The sequence below is a fragment of the Ornithodoros turicata genome, chromosome 8, assembly GCF_037126465.1.
Source record: "Ornithodoros turicata isolate Travis chromosome 8, ASM3712646v1, whole genome shotgun sequence".
Lineage (NCBI taxonomy): Eukaryota > Metazoa > Arthropoda > Arachnida > Ixodida > Argasidae > Ornithodoros > Ornithodoros turicata.
The window spans coordinates 9,040,126-9,061,135 of record NC_088208.1 but is presented as its reverse complement, the minus strand read 5'-3'; the positions used below and the strand labels follow the sequence as shown (position 1 = coordinate 9,061,135).

General features: G+C 46.0%; 2 protein-coding genes across 4 annotated transcripts in view; both read left to right on the top strand.

The window, feature by feature from the left end:
• Window positions 1-4,329, top strand: part of LOC135365910 (venom metalloproteinase antarease TserMP_A-like) — a 94,534-nt gene extending 90,205 nt beyond the window's left edge. Inside the window, exon 14 of the mRNA XM_064598578.1 lies at window positions 4,091-4,329. Coding sequence (XP_064454648.1) covers window positions 4,091-4,321 — 231 coding nt within the window. The 3' untranslated portion in view covers window positions 4,322-4,329. The remainder of the gene's footprint in view (window positions 1-4,090) is intronic.
• Window positions 4,330-14,546: 10,217 nt separating this feature from the next.
• Window positions 14,547-16,145, top strand: LOC135365909 (uncharacterized). 3 transcript variants are annotated; one of them, XM_064598577.1, is made up of 6 exons: window positions 14,547-15,097; window positions 15,155-15,245; window positions 15,306-15,369; window positions 15,451-15,541; window positions 15,612-15,680; window positions 15,757-16,145. In XM_064598577.1, exons 1-6 carry the CDS (start codon window positions 15,046-15,048, stop codon window positions 15,759-15,761), a joined length of 372 nt encoding a protein of 123 aa, XP_064454647.1. In that variant the 5' UTR covers window positions 14,547-15,045; the 3' UTR covers window positions 15,762-16,145. The 3 variants fall into 3 exon arrangements, 1 of the variants encoding a protein (XP_064454647.1); XR_010414005.1 differs by lacking the exon at window positions 15,306-15,369 and having other exon boundaries at window positions 14,901-14,929; window positions 15,062-15,097; XR_010414004.1 differs by having other exon boundaries at window positions 14,901-14,929; window positions 15,062-15,097; window positions 15,306-15,541.
• Window positions 16,146-21,010: the final 4,865 nt, after the last annotated feature.

Sequence of the window (21,010 nt, the reverse complement as noted above, 5' to 3'; positions counted from 1 at the left end):
TGCAACACCCTTTAATTAGGTGTATTCACCATAAAACACTCCTGATGTTGGAGTTTAAAAACAAGAACACCTTAAGAGAGGAGTATTCTGTTGAAAACACCCTTAAGGATGATGTTTTTTTTTGTTTTTTTTTGCAAATACTCTCTCTCGTATATAACTAACGTGATGTTTTTGCTTGTCTGGCAACCACGCTGGATACGGCACAGTTCCAGCCGTGCTTCCAACGCACGACCTAAACCGGAGCGCAATGCGTCGCACGCACCCCTCGTAGTCCTAGCAACACTGTGAGTGAGTGAGTGAGTGAGTGAGCTAAAAAAAAACGCGCGCGCGAGAGAGATGGAAGCAACACTGGTAGGACACAGTAAGGGAAGTGGTGAAGATCGCAGCATCGTAACACCGTCCGTGCTCGTGATGTGAGCGGCGTACGATGCTGCGATCTTCAGATGATGACAGCAATCAGCCCTGGCACTCTCGGTAGCCTATATCGGAAATACAATGCAATATAGTGAAATACAATTTGGTGGGGTACGTTCGTTAAGCTTAGTGCGTCAGAACTCGTCTGTAACGGTGACGGGAATGTGTCTTTGGAATTAACATGTGCGCCTGCAACGAGTCAAAGATATCAGCTAACTTCCTGACATCCATGCTTGTCAAATATTGTGTTTTTAACTTAAGCTGTCGTCTATAATGTGGTTACCTAATGAGCGGAGTTGTCAAACCAATATACCATTTCTTTCACAAATTAAAACGCCATTTTCAACACGATATTCCGAGTTCAAATGGGGTGTAGAAAGGGCCTATAGAACACCTTTTTGGACACCTCTGTTTACACTCTTAATGATCGCCATGGGATAAAATGTGGGGTATATCGATGTTATTCCTTTACTGATGCTCTTTTTACACCTTTGCTTCAATCTGCGGGATAGAAAATGGTGTTTTCATAACAATAGACGTGTTTCGAACGAATAAGGGCGTAAAATGATATACGGTGCACAGTGCCCGCTCGCTGATGCCGCTTCTTGTTGTCTGCTAATGCGGTGCACAGACGGAGGACACGTTGGCTTAGTCCGAAGCGATAGTAATGTTGGAAGAGATGACTGCAGTTCTGAAGACATCTCCTTGTAACATGATGAAATAGAAGAGGTGGAAATTTGTTGCAGGCGTCACAGAAGCTGTTTACTGTGAAGATGGCAGCATGGAGCAAAGATCTCTGCATTAGAGCACTGCATTTACCCCGAATAATCGTCGATATCCGTGTGGAAGTTATCCACTAACAAAAAGCATGATAACAGTTATGAAAATATCACAGTTTACCGTAATCGGATCATTGGGTAACATAGAAAACCCGTACTTTGCTTTCGAGCATGCATTTTGAAGGTTGTCCCTGCAGCCGCTCAACAGGAAGTATGCCACGGAACATCACAAGCACCCGGGCGCTTGTCGTCTGCTTCTACGCACCGAAACGAAACGGGAGCATGAAAAGCAGTTCAGAGTGTCGCACTCCCGGGTGCGCGAGTAGTGCTTGTGTCGCGCTAAGTCAGTGGTGTCCGAAACACTCGCGCTCGGGAGCGCCTACTTAACGCACCAAATGTTTGCGCGTTTGCGTAAACAACTGTTTGTTGTTTTCACTTTCGAATGTTGCAAAGTACACATCTCAGCCGTAGTGTGCTAGCACACCCTGGTAATGAATCTAGGACAATCTTACGAACTAGCGCCGAGTACATAGGATGGCAAAAGTAAATTTCGTCTTTGTATGTGTAATGTATAGGCGATGTTAACCGGTAGGACGCTTAACGTGTATGAGAGACCCGGCAGAACACAATGACAGTGTCGTCCGCCATGCTACTAGAACGACCTTTACTTTTACGTCGAATGTAGATTATCTGTATCATGTGTCTCTGTCAAGCATCCACCTGTCCTCTTGCACTGCACGCCACCCTTTTTTTGGCCCATTGGACCAGTTCTTGTTAAGAACCTGTACACAGGATGTTAGTCGGGGCTAACACACCCCAACGGCCTGCCGCAGTTGTGAAGCTTCCGTAGCTTCGTTTAACCTGTGGCAGTTCATGAAAAACCTCCGATTTGTTGTTAGACATCTGATGTCGAGTAGACATCAGCATATCGAGCCACATCAGGAAGCGCGGGGACATGCACTTACCCTCAGCACATCATCTCAGAGACGGTACATACAGGGAGTCCCAGAAAACGTGTCATTGAATTGCCTACACCACCTAGAATCATGCGGTCAACGGCATTTGTTCTTACTAGGTTTTTGCCACCTCCTGATGTGAATGTCGTGTAACGTGAGTTTAATTATGTGAGTTTTTGCGAACTGAAGTCGGAAATTTGACAAGTAAAGGTCTCTTTTTTACCCCACCAATGTGAAGAGCGTGTCTAATTTACTCAAATTAATGATAATTGACAGGGATATTCAGGGGGTATCCCATCAGAAAAAATAGCCGAACATCATGCTCTACGGAGGTAGCGCGCGACAAATTTTTCAGCGCAATCCTTGTCAATCCGACGAAAGGAGGTTGGAAACCCAGCCCACACCTGCAACGTAGAAAGAGATAACACAGGTACGGCTTATCGCGTCCGACTTTCGCTGGGATCGCACTTTCCCTCTCCCAATTTCAGGAACTGTCACTTTTTCTACTATCACTCTGTGGGCTGGGTTCCGAACCTCCTTTCGTCGGACTGAGAGCGATTGCGCTCAAAAAGTGGTCGCGCGTTATGGTTCGGTGCTACGAAAAGCATGATGTTCGGCTATTTTTTCAAATGGGATAGCTCATGAATATCACTGTCAATTATCATGAACTTGAGTGAATCCGGCACGCTCTTCATATTGGTGGGGTAAAAAAGTGATCTTTACTTGGCAAATTTCCGAGTTCAGATCGCAAATATTTACATAATTAAACTTACGATACATGACATTCACATCAGGAGTTGTCAAAAATCTAGTAAGAACAAATGCCGTTGACGTTGATGATTCTAGGTGGCGTAGTTTTTTTTATTAAAATTCAATGACACGTTTTCTGGGACACCCTGTATATAGCATGGGTGAAACTGTATTATCACCTTTGACCGGAAGTACGAGGCTGTGGCTGCGAATCTCACTGTTGGTGCCCTGTATTAGATCGTCATTGCGTTGTCAATTGTCAGGGCTGTATGTCTTGTGTTCATTCGTATATATATTTAATTGCCTCAGCTCCTAATAACCTTTGTAGAGTCCTTCTCAGGTTAAGGCTGGTGAGGTGTCGGAATTAAAACCATGCGATTTCTTGAGAAGACTTAATGCGAACCGTCAATTAATTTTTTGTATAACCATAACTTAAAAACCCGAGACTAGGCGACAAAAAAACGACAATTTTTTTTTTGTGACAGCCTTCTCTGCACCGCCATTTTTCACATATCATCGCCACAAACCCCCGGAACGTGCGCGGAATAGGACCGTGGTTTTTGCGGAGTACTGAACAGTTATGTTGTGCAAAAAGCAAATCTTGGTCTCCCGATGCGCGCCCTCTGTGGAAATCACCCTGATATTTTATTCGTTGTGGCCGCCGGTCATTTCATTTCAAGCAGCTGAAACGGTGAACACTTAACGGTTAACGCATTAGTCGCATAACACTTAACCGGATTCTGGTGCATTCTTACAAGGTACTGTCATGAGGCGTATCTTTGAGGGCTATCAAAGTTTCAGAGCCCTTTAAGGCCCACCATACTGCGGCTGCCTAAACTTCTGCTGATCTGCACTTTCTGCGTTTTCTCTTTTATTCGATGGAACACGTGACAAAAGCAGACGACGCATGTGTAGAGAAATTCCTTCTACGAAAAAACAGAAAAAAAAAACAAGTGCGAACGTCACCCAGTAAGGACCAATCAATGCGCGACCTTGAGAAAGGAAGTCCTTCGTTGGCGGAAGGCTTTTAATAAATGGTGCTGTGCATGTAACATATCTTTCAGGTCCATTTATTTCGTTACATTGGTAGCGTAGCTCAACAACAACAACTTTATTTTGGCTTTGGAGATTACACCTTGGTAGCGTAGATCAAATAGTGCACAACTAACATATTCTTGTCTGCCGCTTCAGATATGCATACGCGGTGAATGTGTACCGCATCCCGCGCCCAAAAAGAAGGAGGAGGAAAAGAAGAAAAAGGCGAACACCGAAAAAACTAATAACCTGAAGGCACCGAAGAAGTCGAGGACTACACCTACCACAACGACAGCGACAACTAGGGCGACACTTTCAACGCCACGAAGCCGCGTTTTGACTTGGTACAGCAACGGCAAACGGTACCAGGTTACCATACCTGGTTAATCGGGGTGCTTATGAATTCCACACGAATTGGCATTGCCCCAAACATGCAACATTCGATCACAGTCTAGGCCGAGTGGCCAGCTGTAGCATTTATATATTTGCTCGCAATAAAATTAGTACGATAACTTACATATCAGCACCAGCTGTAAGATCGGAAACACACATACATCATAATACAATATTGAAACGCCATTACTAGATTGGCTGCCAGTCGACGGTGATTAGATACTGTATCACATCAACAAGTAATGCACACATGATGGGCATCACCCTGTATATGTCACTATGTATGAAAAAAAAATAGAAACAACAAGAGAGAGAGAGAGAGAGAGAGAGAGATAATTAAGGGCGATCCACTCATTTGCAACCTAGGCTTGTAGTGGCAAGGAAGATGATAATCTTTATATTTTAGTGTAACCATACCGGGCTCACATGTACTAAAAGAAAATTTCTAGCAGCTAATTCTAGGACATGACACGTGCAAGAAAGCTCGACGGCGCTCATGCAGTGCGGGCCTGAGCCACACCGCGTACGCTTCATAGGACCGCCACATAATTTGTGCTGGGGCTCCTGTGCCCTCCTTAGTTTGCATGACAGTGTGAAACGGAAAAACACGGCCACCTGAAAATGAACGTGACAGTTCTCTTCCCAGGAGGAAACGCAATAGGAGGATAGAGGTGTGGCACACTCAGTGAATTTGTTCCTGCGTTCGCACCTGGAGACGTGCCATCAGCAGCTTGTAATGAGGGAAGACAATGCGAGTACCCCCGCCATTTTACGCGTATCCTGAAGAAGCACTCAATTTCTACACGCAAATAGCAAAAACTACGCGGATATTTACATACTTCGTGTTGTGTCTGTCCTTTCGTGTTCCCTAGTCTCAGGGTTTTACGTTATGCATCATCTTCACCAGCTCGCTAGCTTCCTAGCTATTTTTTCATTGTCATATAAAGGCTGTTGTTTTATCCTTCACATACTAAAAAGAAAAGACTACGAGAGCAGCACTGATGCCAGTTATCCAGGCGGGTTATACAGCCAGGCGGACACCATGTTGGAAAGTGCTGTGCGGAAACTGGATGAGAATTTCCCTAGGATTCATTAACTTTCTAATTATATGTTTTTGAAAAAAAAGCGATACAGGACAATCGGTGGTAACCGTCATTTGAATTCACCCTCTTTTTTTTTTCTCGAAAAATCCTGAAACTACCACGTACATCGATATGTAAATCGGCAAATATTCATATGCAATCGAGCCGAAACCAGAACCACGCACTCCTCGAGAACCACGCGCGATACGACTTTCCGATTATCTGAGCCGGAAAGTGGTGGAGGTGTGGTGGTACAACTAAAAGAGCTCCCCGCTGTCAGCCTCACAATTCACAGAAGTCCGAAAAACCACGACCAACGCCCTGGGGGAATGTGCGTCCTGGGCAGACTTCCAGGGGGTATGTGCGGACATATGTCTGACAATGTCTGAGGGAAACCAAGGAAAACGGAAAGCGGTCTGTTTGGTCATCAGATGAGAACGTACTCCAATCACCTCCACCGCTACAGCTTACGTAGCACTCCGCGGCGAACGCCCGTCGCTTTTCTTCTGCTCGAGAAATGCCTGGTTTCGGTTTCGGATCGCTTGCATAGAAAAATTTAGCTATTTATATTTCAGAGTACGTGCTATTTTCAGGCAACTTAAAAAGATGATGGAATCAAAATATTACTTGTTCCAGCGCTGGTATCTATCAATCCCTCGAAGAGCTCTAACTAGTAAGTTAATGATTGGATTTTAGGTAATTTGTCGTGTAATTACCTTTATGTGAAAAACGCATCTAGGTAGCTCACACAGTTTTATTACAAATATCATGTAGATGTTTAAAAATTCCAGACCGGTAATGAAATGTGTCGGTTTGCTTTTCATGCCTCTCCACAGCTGACCTTGTAAACTGCTAGATTAATTGCTACAGGGCACTGTTCATGTAGCTCGGAGCTCTACCTTTTGCACCATATCTATCCCTTTAACGTGACTTTTGTCATTGCACTCATGAATGGATTTCCACGCATGTAATGCAATTCCTGGGTAGTCTGGCAATCACTTATGATAATTTATCGTATGATGCTAAAAGAATGTGAAGCAAACACCTCAAGCATGATTTTTCGCTTGGAAATCCTCACCTTACTCCTACACTGACCGTAAAGTGTGTCAAATTCCTACAATAGTTGTTTAAACCGCGACTTCACGATATTCTGAGATAATCAAACAAGCATCGCCCCTGTAGCCCGTACGGTTTTTCTTTTTCTTATTTTGCTTTCGTGTTAGCGCCGCGAAGCCACTGTGGCTGTGAGCGGCGTACAGATGTGGACAGATGGATAGAGGACAGCAGGAAGCAGTGGGGTGACAGGGGGTTAGTATGCGTCCTGGGCCGACTTCAGGGGCAACAGTGCCGATATTCGCATGGAAAGTCTTTGGAAAACCCAGAGAAAACGTCAGACAGCACAGCCGGTGGTAGGACTCGAACCCACCACCTCCCAGTCATCACGACACCAACGAGCGAGAGGCCTTAACCCACTCGGCCATGCCGCTGGTCCATACGGTTGTGTTAAGAGGAACGGGAGTCACATCTACGAGTACTGTCTGCTGTCTCCCTCAACGCTGAGTGTCACAATTGACAACCACATTATAATTATATGCATTCTGTCGAGGTGTCAAGTACGAATGAGAAGTGTACGAGCAATGAAGAGAGGAGCACAAGCTCAGCGTGCTCCACCTGGAATCACTATAGAATGACCTGCATTTTCCCTGAATGACTAGGCCTGGATGTCTTGCTAGTCTGATCTGCAATCGGGAAAGCGCGTGTTGCGTTTTTCCTGTTGTCACGACTATGTGCGCTCACCTCTCATTCGTCTCCACGAACTACATCCTACAGTGATTGGATACGCGCTCCATATCCCTGCTTCATGCCCTGCTCGCCCTAGCTTTGTTGAAAACGGGAGGAGGAGCCTATTTTGTGCCATTATGCACGGCACAAAACAGGCTCCTCCACCCGTTTTCAACAAATCAGAGTCGAGAACATTGTCATTCGGGATGGTGGTTGGCTAGGAGCGTGCTATGTGGTGAAGTTCATTTTTAAGAGTGTACGAATGAGTTAGAAGAAGCATAAAGCATGCTTGCTCTATCTAGGTGGCGTTGCCACTGCTCGGGCTGATATCCTTATCCGTCGATCCCGGTGTGAAGATAAAGCGGAACGCCAGGCACACTTGTCTCAAACGTTTCACAAAAAGGCGTAGGCGTCTCATTTTCAACAAATCAGTGAGGAGAACGACATCATTCGTAAGGATGGTTGGCTAGGGACACGTTAGGTGGGTCGACAACGCTTTGTAAGACATGCACCCGTGCGCAAATGAATACCCTGTTCCATAGATGCGCAAGACAGCTGACATTTTCTGCGTTCCGTCAGTGAAAAGAAGCATCTTTCCAGGGTTATAATATTCGCTACGCTCTATGTGGGGCTGCACGGAGTTTCAAAGATTTGATGCCTACTTTTGGATTTCTGCTTGGATGTATCCAAATGACACTTTAGAGCTTGCTGTCCTTATATTCAGGTTTGCTCCGGGCCTTAAAATTGTCCCAGTTGACACCGTGCGTGTGTTTCTTCATTAGTCCATGCTTACATTGGACAGTAATGTCTGTGAGGAAGTGGTGCCTGGCTAGTGGGCACTTATCACCATATTCTCACTCAGCCCTGAGGGATCCCTGCGCTTCTAGAAATAGCGCTTCTAGCTATAAAAGCAAAGACTGAAACCGCAACGAATATCGGTTCGATTACGGTTACGGTTCAGTGTCAGAACTCTGAAAGCGGTTTGGGTTACGCTTACGGGATTTGCCGTTTTAACATTTTTGGTTATCGGTAACCAAATACTTGAACGGGTACTTTTTTTTCGGATTTCTCTAGGATGTATCTGCAGGCCGCGTGGATGCCGCAAAGTAAGCAAACGGGTAAAAAGGGACATATTGCCTGTGGCGCTCCGAAAGGGTGATGCAGTGCCATCTGCCAGGGCGAAGTAACAGTTTATTCATTCTTCGACGCACTTTTCTGTTTGCGACATTCCCCGTAAAATAAGTTGTTGCGGTCTCTATTATCTGTGCACATTCATTTCGCTAGTGCAGTAACAAGCTACAAGGCAAGAAAGAAAAACTGCGTGCGTTCAGCGGTTAAGCAAACAGTTGTGAAAACAAGAAACGTGCAACGCTTAGTATCTTAAATGATCACAGTAATATAGTTAACTCATGAGGGACGTACGCAATACATGGCATATGATGCGTATGTCATCCGATTATGGGTCCAAGCGCATAAGGTAGTATGTTGTCTACGCGAAAAACACATGACGAAGAGATCTACTTCAATAGAAGCACGTACTACGCCATTAGTCAGAGTCGTAAAGGAATACAAATATCGCATCCAAAGTTGTTTGCGTTCACGCTTGAACCGACACATATGAACAGGTAACCAAAATAACATTTTTCTGTTCAGGTTACGGTTCCCGTTAACTGCCGATGGTGAATTGCGGTTAGGTTCCCGTTACGATTCTTGAAAAAAATTTGGTAAAAATTCCAATCGGTTTACGGTTCCGTTCCGATTTCGGTCCCTGATTAAAAGTGTTTCGGTATTAGTACTTCTGTCCATTGAGCTGCAAGAGGGATTTTCGAAGAACTTGGGATCCGCGTGGGATTTCATTAAATGCTGTTGCTTCGGCCTTTGCTTCATTAAAGGACGACAGAAACGAAAATAGGCTGCAAAGCTATTTGCCTCATATTGCTATGTGTACCAAAACAATCCGGAATTCGACTTAGATTTGCGTATGTTAGTTGAAACGCCGCCACAATCGCGATATAAAATTCGGCCGTGGAGCACTCTGAGCCCCTGGTGAGCATCGCCGCGCCGCCGTAGCAGACCACGGAAGTGACGCACGTTGGCTCTCCTGTTGGAGTTCCTGACTTTCATTGCGCTTCATTTCATTTGGTGTTTCGGCGTACGTCTAATTCCTGCTACGGGTAAAGAACGAAGACGAAGAAGCATGTACGAACCCATCTCTCATAGGATATATTGTCTTCAGACTTCCACGAGATCTCCGAATCAAACATCTTCAGGCGTTATTCAGAATTCGCCGTGTTTGTACCGTGCAGCCGCACATGGAGCGCGAGAGATATTTGACGTCACGCGCTCCTCAGATTTTCCCGCAATGCTTGGCGCGCTCCATGGGCGATCGTGTCGAGTGGGCGGCCCAGCGCTCTCGTAATCGTCAGAAATATGGCCATCCGCACAGCGTACTTGCAAAATACTAGTGGCACCATAATTTTACATAATATTTACACCTTGTTCGGTCCCCTTTTTGCAATGGACAAATTTCGTTTCCGTTGTCCTTTAACCTGGCAGACGACCGTTGGGTGGTCTCCATTCGCATTAAAGGGTTAAAGTAAAGTGAATGGTAAACCTATAGGAGCTGCTTGTTTGTCTAAACTTTTTTTAGCAATTGAATTTCCTGCGCCAAGCAAAATTTGCGAACTCCAAGACGCGGTATCCACGAGGCGTGTCGCTCGTCATCTATATAGAACGGAAGCGGCTTGCTAGCTAGCACCCCGTGGTCAGCTGCAATGTGTGCTTCTTCATCAAAGGTGCACGGTTAGTGCATCCGGGAACGCTAGAACGTAAACCAGACATCCGTAGAAATTGCCTGGATGCGAAGTTTTCCACACAGCTGCGATACCTAAGCGTCTTTCACAGCTTTCATCTTCTGGTCAGTGTACGCACTGCTGGACCGTGGGTGATAGCAGAGGAGAGGACGGCACGGGCACGCGGGGGAAGGAGAAAGCCAACGGATGGCACACATTGCGCAGGTAGTCTTATAGATGACAACAGTTTAAACCGAACTGTTCAAGAGATGCTCTGATTCTTCAAAAGAGGTGTAATGGTAATTAGTGAGGCCGAAATCTCCATTTTATTTTTTCCTTAAAACCAACCAACCAATCAAGATGTTTCAAATGGGTTACGAAGTACTTTAATATCACGTGATACCTGTCGGACAAACAAGGCCTCCTCTGTGGATACTGCGATCGCGAAATTATCAGTCTTCAAAATACGTTAGGATGCAAAAATACGAAACACTGAGACGTAATGGATTGTGTGTCTCATCACGAAGCCAACTTCTACAGCTAGTGGTAAATAATAACATTCCACTTCACAGCCCCTTTAAAACAGAACAAAGAAGGAGAATGTTTTTTTCCTGCGAAATAATCTCGAACTACGTCGCGGCTTTTCGTCAAATACTTTGTCTTTTTATTTCAGCCTCTGAAAAAAGAAAAGAAGAAAAACATGCCAGCCAGACCGCAAATCATGCTCTCAATAAGGGCCAGTTCTCAGTTTAGCGACGCCCGACGCAGCGTCTTGAGCGGGCGGCGGAAATAGACGCGCCTTTCCGGATCGGGAGAGGAGGAGACGTCCAGCCTAAAAAAAAACGCCATGCCAAACTTCTTTCACGGCGTCGGCGAGAGCTGCCGAGAACGATAGCTGGCGACCAATTAGGTAACACAGAAAGGCCACGCCCCCTGATATTTCGTCTGATTTGGACGATAGAATGCCACTGTGGTGGGAACATGAAAATCGTGCGCGCTGACGGGGCGGCAGAAATGCGACTTTACCTCCGCCCCTCGGGTTCACGACGACCCGTCGTCGTCGCAAAGCGAGAGCTGGTTCTAACTGCAGCTCTGTTTTGCTTACGCATCCTTTGGGCGCCCGCACTCGTTTCTGAGGAAATTCTTCTTACCCTCTCTCTATTCCTTTCGTGTTCTCTCTCCACAGCTGCCACGCACTGACGTCACGGGTATCAGTCCTGGTCTACCAATAGTCCCAGTAAACCACCGATGTCCCATGGACGTCCTGAAAAGATCCCGAAGTCCTGATCCGCGAAAAATGTCCCAATGTTGTAAATAAGACGTCATTCGAAACGTCCTAGCGTTGTCTAGTCAGGATGTATTTTAATGATATCGCTGGGACTTCGAAATGGCGTCCCGATCGGATGTTGATTTAGAAGTAGAATACAAACATACTTTCGATGCTCGTTATATTTTTGTATCCTTATCATAACGTTCAACAGCGTGCAGCAAGAAACTAAAACAGTGACACTAATTTTTATCCGTGTTACCGAAGTGGCAACACACAAAAATTATTCATCTGAATTTACAAAGAAACTCCCGACATGATCCGAGCTTAGCAGATGTACCACAGTATCTAGCTTCTGTTTCCTTTTACTGTAGTGCTAATAAAGGTAGTTGGGAAGGCCGAGAAGACCTCGATATCTCTTGCAATATCTCCGTGTAGAACGGAACACACACAACTACATCTCCAGATGTGCTTCCCTGCCGGAACGAGAAGACGTAACATCATTGAATTGTCGCCACAATTCCAACGAGATCCAAAGACAAATCAGACAGTCAATTCGTTCATTATGTAGCCGTCAGGTACAAGTTCCTCACTGACAGAATCAGGGTTTTTGAAGAGAAGCTATACCTTCGCGACATCATGTTCCACTATGTTGTGTGGCGAAGACCGTACCCACGGAATAAAGAAGCAATTCAATGAATTGGCTTAATGGATATAAATGCTAAACGCTGATTTCCACTTGATTTAATGTAATCCAACATGTTTTGTACACACTGCACCAGTTCAAAGAATGCGAAACCAATTGAAGGAATTGGCCTAGAGTATCAATAAAACAACAACTTTATTTCTAATGTTAATAATGAGGAGTTTCGTCGCTAGTGTGGATACCCGAGCCCACTGGCATAAAATGCGATTAAATGTGCCCCTTCACAAGGATGGAAGTCCTGACGTGTCTAAAAAGACCAAAAAAGCTCTCATCACAGAGTGTTGATGGGCTGGATTTCACCAGGGGCCAAGCAATTTTCATAGAGATAGAAAGGGTGAAATTCCAACTGAATAAGGATCTGAGAGAGCGCGGTTCGGGAAGGTTGGTAGCATGGACAAATAAGAAGAATGTGCCCAGGTCCCCTACGGCACCGTAGTGACATCATAGGTCAGAATAGATCAGATATGCATAGAGATTCCAACTGAGAACTGCACATGCCACTTGAGGTGGCGGTTGATGCCGTGGCGTCTCTTAGCCATCCAGTGATGGTTTAACCCCATCAGAGTGACATCGCGGTGTTTCGCGATGGGTTCCCGTGTCTAATATCTTGACCTGCAGCGGCGATATCGGGATGCTGTTTCTTGTGACGAATTTCCCTTCCATCCCCCTACGCGTGCACCTTGCGGCTTGTGAGAAATCCTGGCGGTTGTCCAGATATTTGAAAATTCTAGGCAACCGTCGGTGCTTCTGACACCTTCAAAGTCTTGTAAATCCCGCCCGGACTGTTGGATCGAGACCAAAATTCAGGTCCGAACGGGCCTGGATTAGCTGTGTGATCGCGCAAATCACACAGGAACTGATCTGTAGTGGTTTCGAACTCGTAGGCGGAGACGCGTTAGTAAAATTCGTTTTTCCGAACTTCAGTGCCCTTGTTGGAAAGAAGTTCGCCTCGGACAGGGTTCATACTTGGAGAATCCACTGTTCTCGACGCGGAGCACGTGATAAAATTCACCGCGTCTCTCTAAATTTAGCAGTTCTCGAGTTAGAGGATTCCGCGTTCACACTCCTCCCAATACATGGGACCAGCGGCTCCCCCCCCCCCCAAAAAAAAAAAACGCCTTCCCGTTGCTGCCACATGGTCATGTTTGCCTTCGTTATGAAGGTCTCAATGTGCTATTTTCAACAGCGTTTGTCCCGCAGGCGCGCGATGTTCCGTTCTCCCGATATCGGCTTAAGAGCATGACGAGCTGCGAGGCTGGCTAGAGCCACCCTGAAACGCTTCCCACTTTTCGGTGTCGTAAGTCGATTACCCGATGTACGATTTAGTTGAAATTTTGTGTGCGCGTGCTCTGTTCCCTGCTCTACAACTTTCCAATTGTGACCAGCCGTCGATTTCCAGTGGTCCGTCGATTTCGAGAATGACGTCTTAACGTCATTCTCGAAATTCCTGACACCGACCACCGTTCACCGATTTTTGTCCCTGTCTTCAGGCTTGAAGCCGACGGCGGATCCGACTTCCTCTTAATGGGCACACGCACTCGACATGGGAAACGCGTAGAAACTTGCCCCATCTTTCTATCCCTCTCGGTTCTCGAGTTAGAACCAGTCCTCCTCAAGTACCCGCGGACGCGGCTGTAGAGTATGTACCACTGCGCCCATACACCATGTTGCAAGTCCATTGGCCTAGGCTGTGCGCGCGCTCCGATTGGTCGACAACGTTTTGAAATCGCATTTTGTACGCGCGCATGTGCGTACACCGTCTCGGCCGTTTCAGCATAGTTTCGAAATAGCATGGCCGGCATGTCGTCCTCCCGTGCTCGGTGGTGTCAATCAACAGAACAGTTTGCAGAAATATGTTCGCGGATTTATTCGTGCGTTATTGTGAGTTTACTCGTGTTGTGCTGTTCCTGGACACAACTATTATCCCACGAACAATTTGTCAACTGCGGCACCGGAATGCTTCATGAGTTGAAGCGTGAAGAACAAGTTCGGGCGCCGTTGGATTTCGAGGACTGTCAACAAAGACAGGATTACGTGCCACACAAGCGCTTTTCGCTTCGCTATAATGGATGCACCGCAGGCAGCGAAAGAAGATGCTCATCATGAAATGGTACGCACTCATGAGACTGGCTCTCGGTATTAGAAGTTGAACGGTGTGTTCGTTCTGCTTCATGTTCGAACTTTGTCCCAGTGTGTCAGCAACGCAGTGGGCTTTGTACGCACAGTGCACCCATGTATCAGATCTTTGAATTAGTGCTTTGTATCAAATAAATCTTTATTTTACCCCAAAATCGCTTTAGTTATTTTGAATACCGAGTAACGGCGGCAGGCCTGAAATCCAGTAGAAGTCGATGGTAGCCAGGACCGACCGAAAAGCCAGCCAGACATGGAGGCTCCTGATTGGCCGACTGGTTGTGCATAATATCCACCACGTCGCAATTTCATTGGTCGTGTGCCCAGTGTTGTGTGAATTATCTCAAACTATGGGCTCTATGGGGAGCTGTTGGAGCCTGTTAGAACACCGTGGCAACGGCGGTTCTCTGATACATGGGCCTGGGGCATTTTTTTCGATATCGGGTTCTTGCTGGCGTAGGAAGCTGATTGAGATGTGTTTTTGAAGAGGAAAAAGTCCTCTTTCCGATAGCGTTGGTCCCGTCTTCGCGCGACTTTCCGTTCCCTTGCTACATTCCGAGGAGCGCCTGGGCGCTGGGGCATGGCCTGGCGGGCAGGTGGCCTTCTTGCCGTTTCTGCGCTGCGGGCGGCGTCCATTTCGCTTGCAAGCTTCGTTGCGTTCGCACGCCTTTTTCTGGCTCCCGTTGTCTCGCGTTCCGTCGTTGCTCTGGTGCCCTGGACTGCTGTGAATGTGTTTTTATGCCCTACTAGTGTTGCCTGGGGGTGCTTTCATGTGTGCACAGGCTGAGGATCAGACCCCAGGCATAGTGATCAGAAGCCTTGCGATTTCTTAGATTAAAGGTTAGTTCTATGTTTGTACGATTCGTGCAACTTTTGTTTGGTATCATTCCTAGCGTGTGGGTTCTATTACTTTATGCTAGCAGTGTGATTATTACCCTTTTGATTCCTATTACCCTATGCTTTATCGTTCAGCTAAGTGTACTCGTGACCCTACCAGCACTTTTCAAGGTGAAGATGCAACATCGTCAGTGGTCCCGTTACTAATGTCTAATCTATGAATTTCAGATACTTTCGACGTATTCATTGCGGTGAACAACGCGGTTGGGACAGCACACTCACGACGTGGGAAGGTCACAGAAATGTTGAAAGACATCAGGTAAGTTACGCTAAAGTGCGTTTCAGAGCTCTTCAGTGACTTGTGTTTACTGCGAAACAGATTGGGCATACGCTTCACCCGTGCAACTTCGTCATGTGCTCCACGGCTTTACGGCTGTGCCACTGTATGTAAAAAATGCTGAGTGATTTTAATAAAGAATTTGCAGGGAAGTACAATGTGTCGCACCTTGTTGACTCTTTTACAGATGTGTGGAAACGTCGTAGCGGATGAATGTGAATTATGGATCTCCAAGTGGCGTCGCCCGCGTCATTTTCAAGATTTTACCCGTTTTGAAGGTACGTAGTGAATGTGCGAGGCATTCACGTTCCTACTACGTGGTTATCCATGCGTTTCCTGTCTTCGCAGGCAATAGGGCTGTTGATAGGCAGAATGCTAGGCTACTGCAGACTGCAACCATAGGCGCTGTGTCTAAAGGTATGCGTATACGTCGATGCGTACTTCACAGTGACATTTTGCTGTAGCAGTGTTTTTGAAATTACATTTCTTGCAGGTTAAGCTCACATGACGCGGCAGGGAAGGGAGTCCGTGGCGAAAAGTGAATATAGCCGAAGTTGGATAGCGTTAATTTTTGCGCACGAAAGGCAAGCTGGACACATCGCAAATCTCCACTTGTACGAAACACAGTGCAGCATGGTCGTCGGTTATGCCAGTGCTTCAACATATGTTTCAGCGTCGCACTTCGGACATTGCGGGCATATACCTTTAAGTTTTTCCCCTTGTGGACCGATGCTGTGTGTGTTCATGGACATCATGTTTTCAAAGACATGTAAGTTCTCAATAATAATGCAAAAAAATGCTGGTCATGTTACGCTGTGATATAATACCTGGTGAGGTAATACGATGCTATGACGCTCAGTTTCATACGAAATAAAGTGTTTGATCTAATGTTGCTTGTTTGTGCCACTGATACGCACTGCTGTGCGGTGCTGATGTAATGTTCAGAGAACGCCAGTAAGCCTGGCTAAGGCACGGGAAAAAGGTCCACTAGAGGTCCGTAAAAGGTCGTCATTGACGTACTATGGACTTCCTTGGGACGTGCGCGGATGTTATTTTGGCAGTTCTGAGTACGTCCCAAGTATGTCAAAATTATGTTTCAGGATGTCCTCAGGATGTCTTCATCGTCCTGAGGGTAACATCATGTAGACGTCCTTGGGACATCGGTGGTTTACTGGGGTGCTATCGCTCTGCAATACATAGCCCTAGAACGATCGTAGCGTAATGGAAGAGCAGGAACTGCAACACATAAGGGCATGGACAAAAGAGTAGCGCAGATGTATACAGCGTTCGAAGAGACAGCGTTAGGTAATTATTAAAAACAAGTTACATCTTGCACGTAGTCAACAACAAGCGCGCTTCACCTGATTTTCAGGTGTGAACGTTTGTTACAAATTGGATGAAAAACTACTCGAGTTTGATTCAGTAGTGTGCTATCAATATATGTGTGCTCTAGTGTATGTGTGCTTTTGTGAATGTCACCGAGGAGACTGCCAATTTTCACATCGGAGCCTTGCTTTTAGAAATTAAATTATACTTTTCCGAGCCCCGTGTAGCTGAAATGCATTCACTACACAAGTAGTAATTAAAGCACACTCGTCGGTTGCACAATACGTGACCAACAATTTACGATAATGGGCAGGAAAAAGATACGCGAACAATGCCCGCTGAGAAAACGTTTCGAGTGTGCCCCACCAGCTCCGGTGGCGCAGCGGTAACGCGTGCGCTTGGAGACTGGGAGGTCCGCGGTTCGAATCCGCGGGCCGGCTGTGCCATCTGGGGTTTTTCCTGGGTTTCCCTCAGATGTGTAGTAGGCGTATGCTGGCACAGTTCCCCTGAAGTCGGCCCATGGACGCAGCTATCCTCCCCCCGAGCGGATTCCGCTCGGTCTTCCACTTCACGCTTTCCTCTCCTCCTCTCCACCACCTTTCCCTTCCCGAGAAACATGCCGCCTAATCAGGCAGGCAGACCTCTCGGATTCCTCCCAACGACACTCCTCCTCCTCCTCCTCCTCCTCCTCCTCGAGTGTGCCATGGTGCTGAGTGTAGGTATTAACCTTTATCTACGAGAGTGTATCTACGAGTTATGATACCTCTTACGGGAGCGTTTCAATTCTACAAATTGCCACGAAACGTGGAATGTGGCAAGCGAAGGGATTTCTCAATGAGTACTTATAATTCAGGACGAAACCTAAAACAAAATGTCCTGGCGTTACTTATTACAGCAGGACAATGATTAGCAGTTGTCTACTCTGATATCAGGACGCATAATAACACCCCCGTTTCCTTCTGCTTCCTGTTATCCTCTCTTTATCTGTCCAAGTCTGCAGGCCGCCCATAACCACAATTGCTTTGTGGCACTAACATGGAAGGAACAAAAAAAGTCTGATGACAGGATACATTTGTCTTGGAAACATTCGCGTACTTTCGATCTCTAGCAGATTCTACAAAAAAAAAGTCAAATTTGGTGGTACATGTATGGTGGTCCTGGCCACACAAGGAATGCCCCACTGTTTGCTTCTTTTCAGTCGATCGCTCTCTTTCTGCTTTCTCTTCATCGTCAATCCCACCAACCCTTGGTGGTTGTTCCGCAGGCAACCTATGTCAGCGTTCTCGAGTAGCACATTGTGGAGCCACAATATCCATATTATTTTTATTTGCAATACAATTCAATCAAAGGTTAGCTACAAACCAGGTTCGCGCACTCGTAATCCGTGTTACAGGGACAATATTTAGAGGTGAGTGCGGCGATAGCTCACTGTTTCGGTAAAGGTGATTTGAAGTGGTGATTGCGGGGTCAATGACTGGTGCATCCAGTTTAAACTGCTCGACCAATACTTATTTCAGATCTACGTTTATTACAGGCGATCGATGACAAGTACATTTCAACTTTTGCCAAATATGGCCATGATAGCGCTACCGATATGCGAACCACTTTGGAAAAGTTCAGGTGGACCTACATGACTGACCACTCTGACCTCTTTGAAGAAGTGCATGTCTTCGTACTGGGCACAGGGTAGGTATCCTACCAACGATTAGAAAGAAAAACAATTGTGACTAAAATCCAATCAGCTAACGACGTATTAGAAAAGCAATATTCTGTTAACTTTATCTCTGAAAATCTGTACATATCTATGTATTTTCACTCTGCTTTCCTGAATGCTTTGTGGTCTGAGCACCAGCAACTAACATAGTGGTCTGTGTCCGTGTTCTAATCTCGATATTTTGCATTTTCTTCATGCATGATGCTTGTATTTCTTAATCTGACTTTAGATACCTTATTGAAGACAAGTGGGCCATTTCCATTTCCGTATCCAAAGTCCATGTTCAATGTCCAGAGTTCATAAGCATGTATGATTACGAGGACATCTAGATCGTTCACCTGTCGTCAATGAGGTATCTAAAGGAAGATGAAGTAGCATAAATTGCCTGCCTCACAGGCCGAGAAAGAAAAGATTTTTCAGGTAGACTGCAGGCAGTCCGAATCAGGGTTGCGGAACAGGGTCTCCCATTCCGTTCCAATTCCATTCCAAGGAATGGAGATTTGCAATAATTTCATTATTTTGAATTTCTGGGAATGAAAAGGTACGGTCAGTTCCCACTCCTGGAGTGGCTTGGCAACCCAATTCCATTCCGTTAATCCCCTCAATAAAGAAAAGGACAGGCAACCATACTGTTAAGTCCAGCATTGCTAGAGGAGATTGACATTACCAAGCACGAAAAAAGCACAAAGACAAGGTTATTTCACTCCTGACCGAGTGCAGGTGCAGTGCAACGGGTGCGAGGGCAGAAACCAGCACGTTGAAATCAAAACTGCCTCCGGGGCACCCAGACCATTCCCATTCCTAGGACAGTTTCTGCCATTCCATTCCAATTCCACTTCGTGCTGTGCTAAATCTGGAATGACACCGGAATCTTTCCAACTCCGGAGTGGCAACTCCGCAACCCTGACTTCAACAAATATAAGCCACACGTGATACATATCAATCTATATATCTCACTATATGTACACGAAAAAAAGAAAAACAAGAGAGAGAATTTAGAGAGACGCACTCATATGCAACCTAGGGTTGTGTTGTGATATGAGATGGATGACGAAGAGGAAGAATAAAGGCGTTGAGTTGTGAGCACGGACGCTCGAGCATGGCTCATTCTTCGGGACTCGGCGACACCACATTTTGGCGACGAGGATGGGATTCGAACCCACGTCAGCACTCATGTCATCTGACATATTTCCTTCTAAGTTCCGGCACAAATTTCCTCTACACAATTCCAACGTGTCCCTACGGAACTACTCAGGGAGTCCCATACCAGTAATAGGATGCTTTGAGGCAAACGTCGTGTACAAGAATGCATCTTCAAAGATCAACTTTCACATCGTACCCCAGGGGACAACGTTACTAGGCATGGACGCCATTAGCAAGCTAAAGCTTCGGTTGGACGGAGCAGAACTGAAATGTTTTGCAGTTTCTATGTATGCAACTGCACTACCGCCGAACCTCAGGAATGAATTTACAGACTTATTCTCGGAAGATATTGGAATGGCCAAAGGTTTGACTCACAAAGTGAAAATACGTCCCGAGGTAAAGCTGGTTGCAGCAAAGTTAAGAAGATTACCTCTCGCTCTTCGTCAACAAGTCTCTGAGGAACTTCGACGCCTCCAGGATAAACACATCATTGAGCCTGTTACAGCTTCAGAATGGATTTCACCGGTCGTGGTCGTCCTAAAGTCAAATGGAAGCATCAGGCTTTGTGTGGATTTGCGTGAAGTCAACAAGGCAATTATCATGGATGTTTTTTGTCTACCACATATAGAAGAGATGCTGAACTCTTTATCTGAAGCCACAGTATTTTCAAAGCTGGACTTGGCTTCGGCATATCATAAACTTCAGTTGGACTAGCAAAGCAGGGAAATTACCACATTCATCACACATGAAGGACTATACCGTTTTACACGGGTATGCTTTGAACTGTCGTCAGCTCCACCAGCGTTCCAACGAATGATGACCAAGGTTCTACGTGGCTGCAATGGTGTAATGGTATACATTGATGACATAATCATTTACGGACGAAACGAAGCGGAACATGAAAGAAATCTTCGTGGAGCACTACGGCGCATTGCTAATACAGGGCTCAGGCTTAATAACAAATGCATTTTCGCTCAGAAAGAAATCACATTTCTCGGGCACAAGGTCAGTGGTCGTGGGATCAGTCCCCAAGAAAACAAAGTACAAGCCATCTTGGACGCACCTTCACCAACAGATGTAGCAGCATTACGTTCCTTTTTAGGCATGGCAGGGTATTACTCACGATTCATACCACATTATGCTGACGTTGTAGAACCGCGTCGCAAGATGCTTCGAAAAGAAGAACAGTTTGCCTGGCACCACGAAGCTGATGATGCGTTTCGGGAACTAGAAACTCTGCTGGCCACAGAGAACATCCTGCAACCTTTCGACCCTACTTTGGACGTCATAGTGACAACGGATGCATCATCCATTGGAGTAGGAGCTGTGTTGCAACAGAAAAAGGACGGTAAATTGCGAACCGTTGCTTTTGCATCAAGAACACTGGCCCCACATGAAAAGAAGTACTCCGCAGGTGAGCATAAGACCTTAGCCTGTTTATGGGCTTGTGAGCGCTGGCACGTGTACTTATGGGGCGACATTTCGTTCTTCGAACTGATCATCAAGCACTCGTGACGCTTTTATCTTCACAAGGGTCTGGTCACCGCCCGCTACGTATTTCACG

Coding starts and splice junctions, on each gene's coding strand:
- LOC135365909 (XM_064598577.1), top strand. CDS start 15,046: ATGCTTTATCGTTCAGCTAAGTGTACTCGTGACCCTACCAGCACTTTT. Junction 15,246..15,305: donor GAAATGTTGAAAGACATCAG/GTAAGTTACGCT, acceptor ACTGCGAAACAG/ATTGGGCATACGCTTCACCC. Junction 15,542..15,611: donor AGATTTTACCCGTTTTGAAG/GTACGTAGTGAA, acceptor CTGTCTTCGCAG/GCAATAGGGCTGTTGATAGG.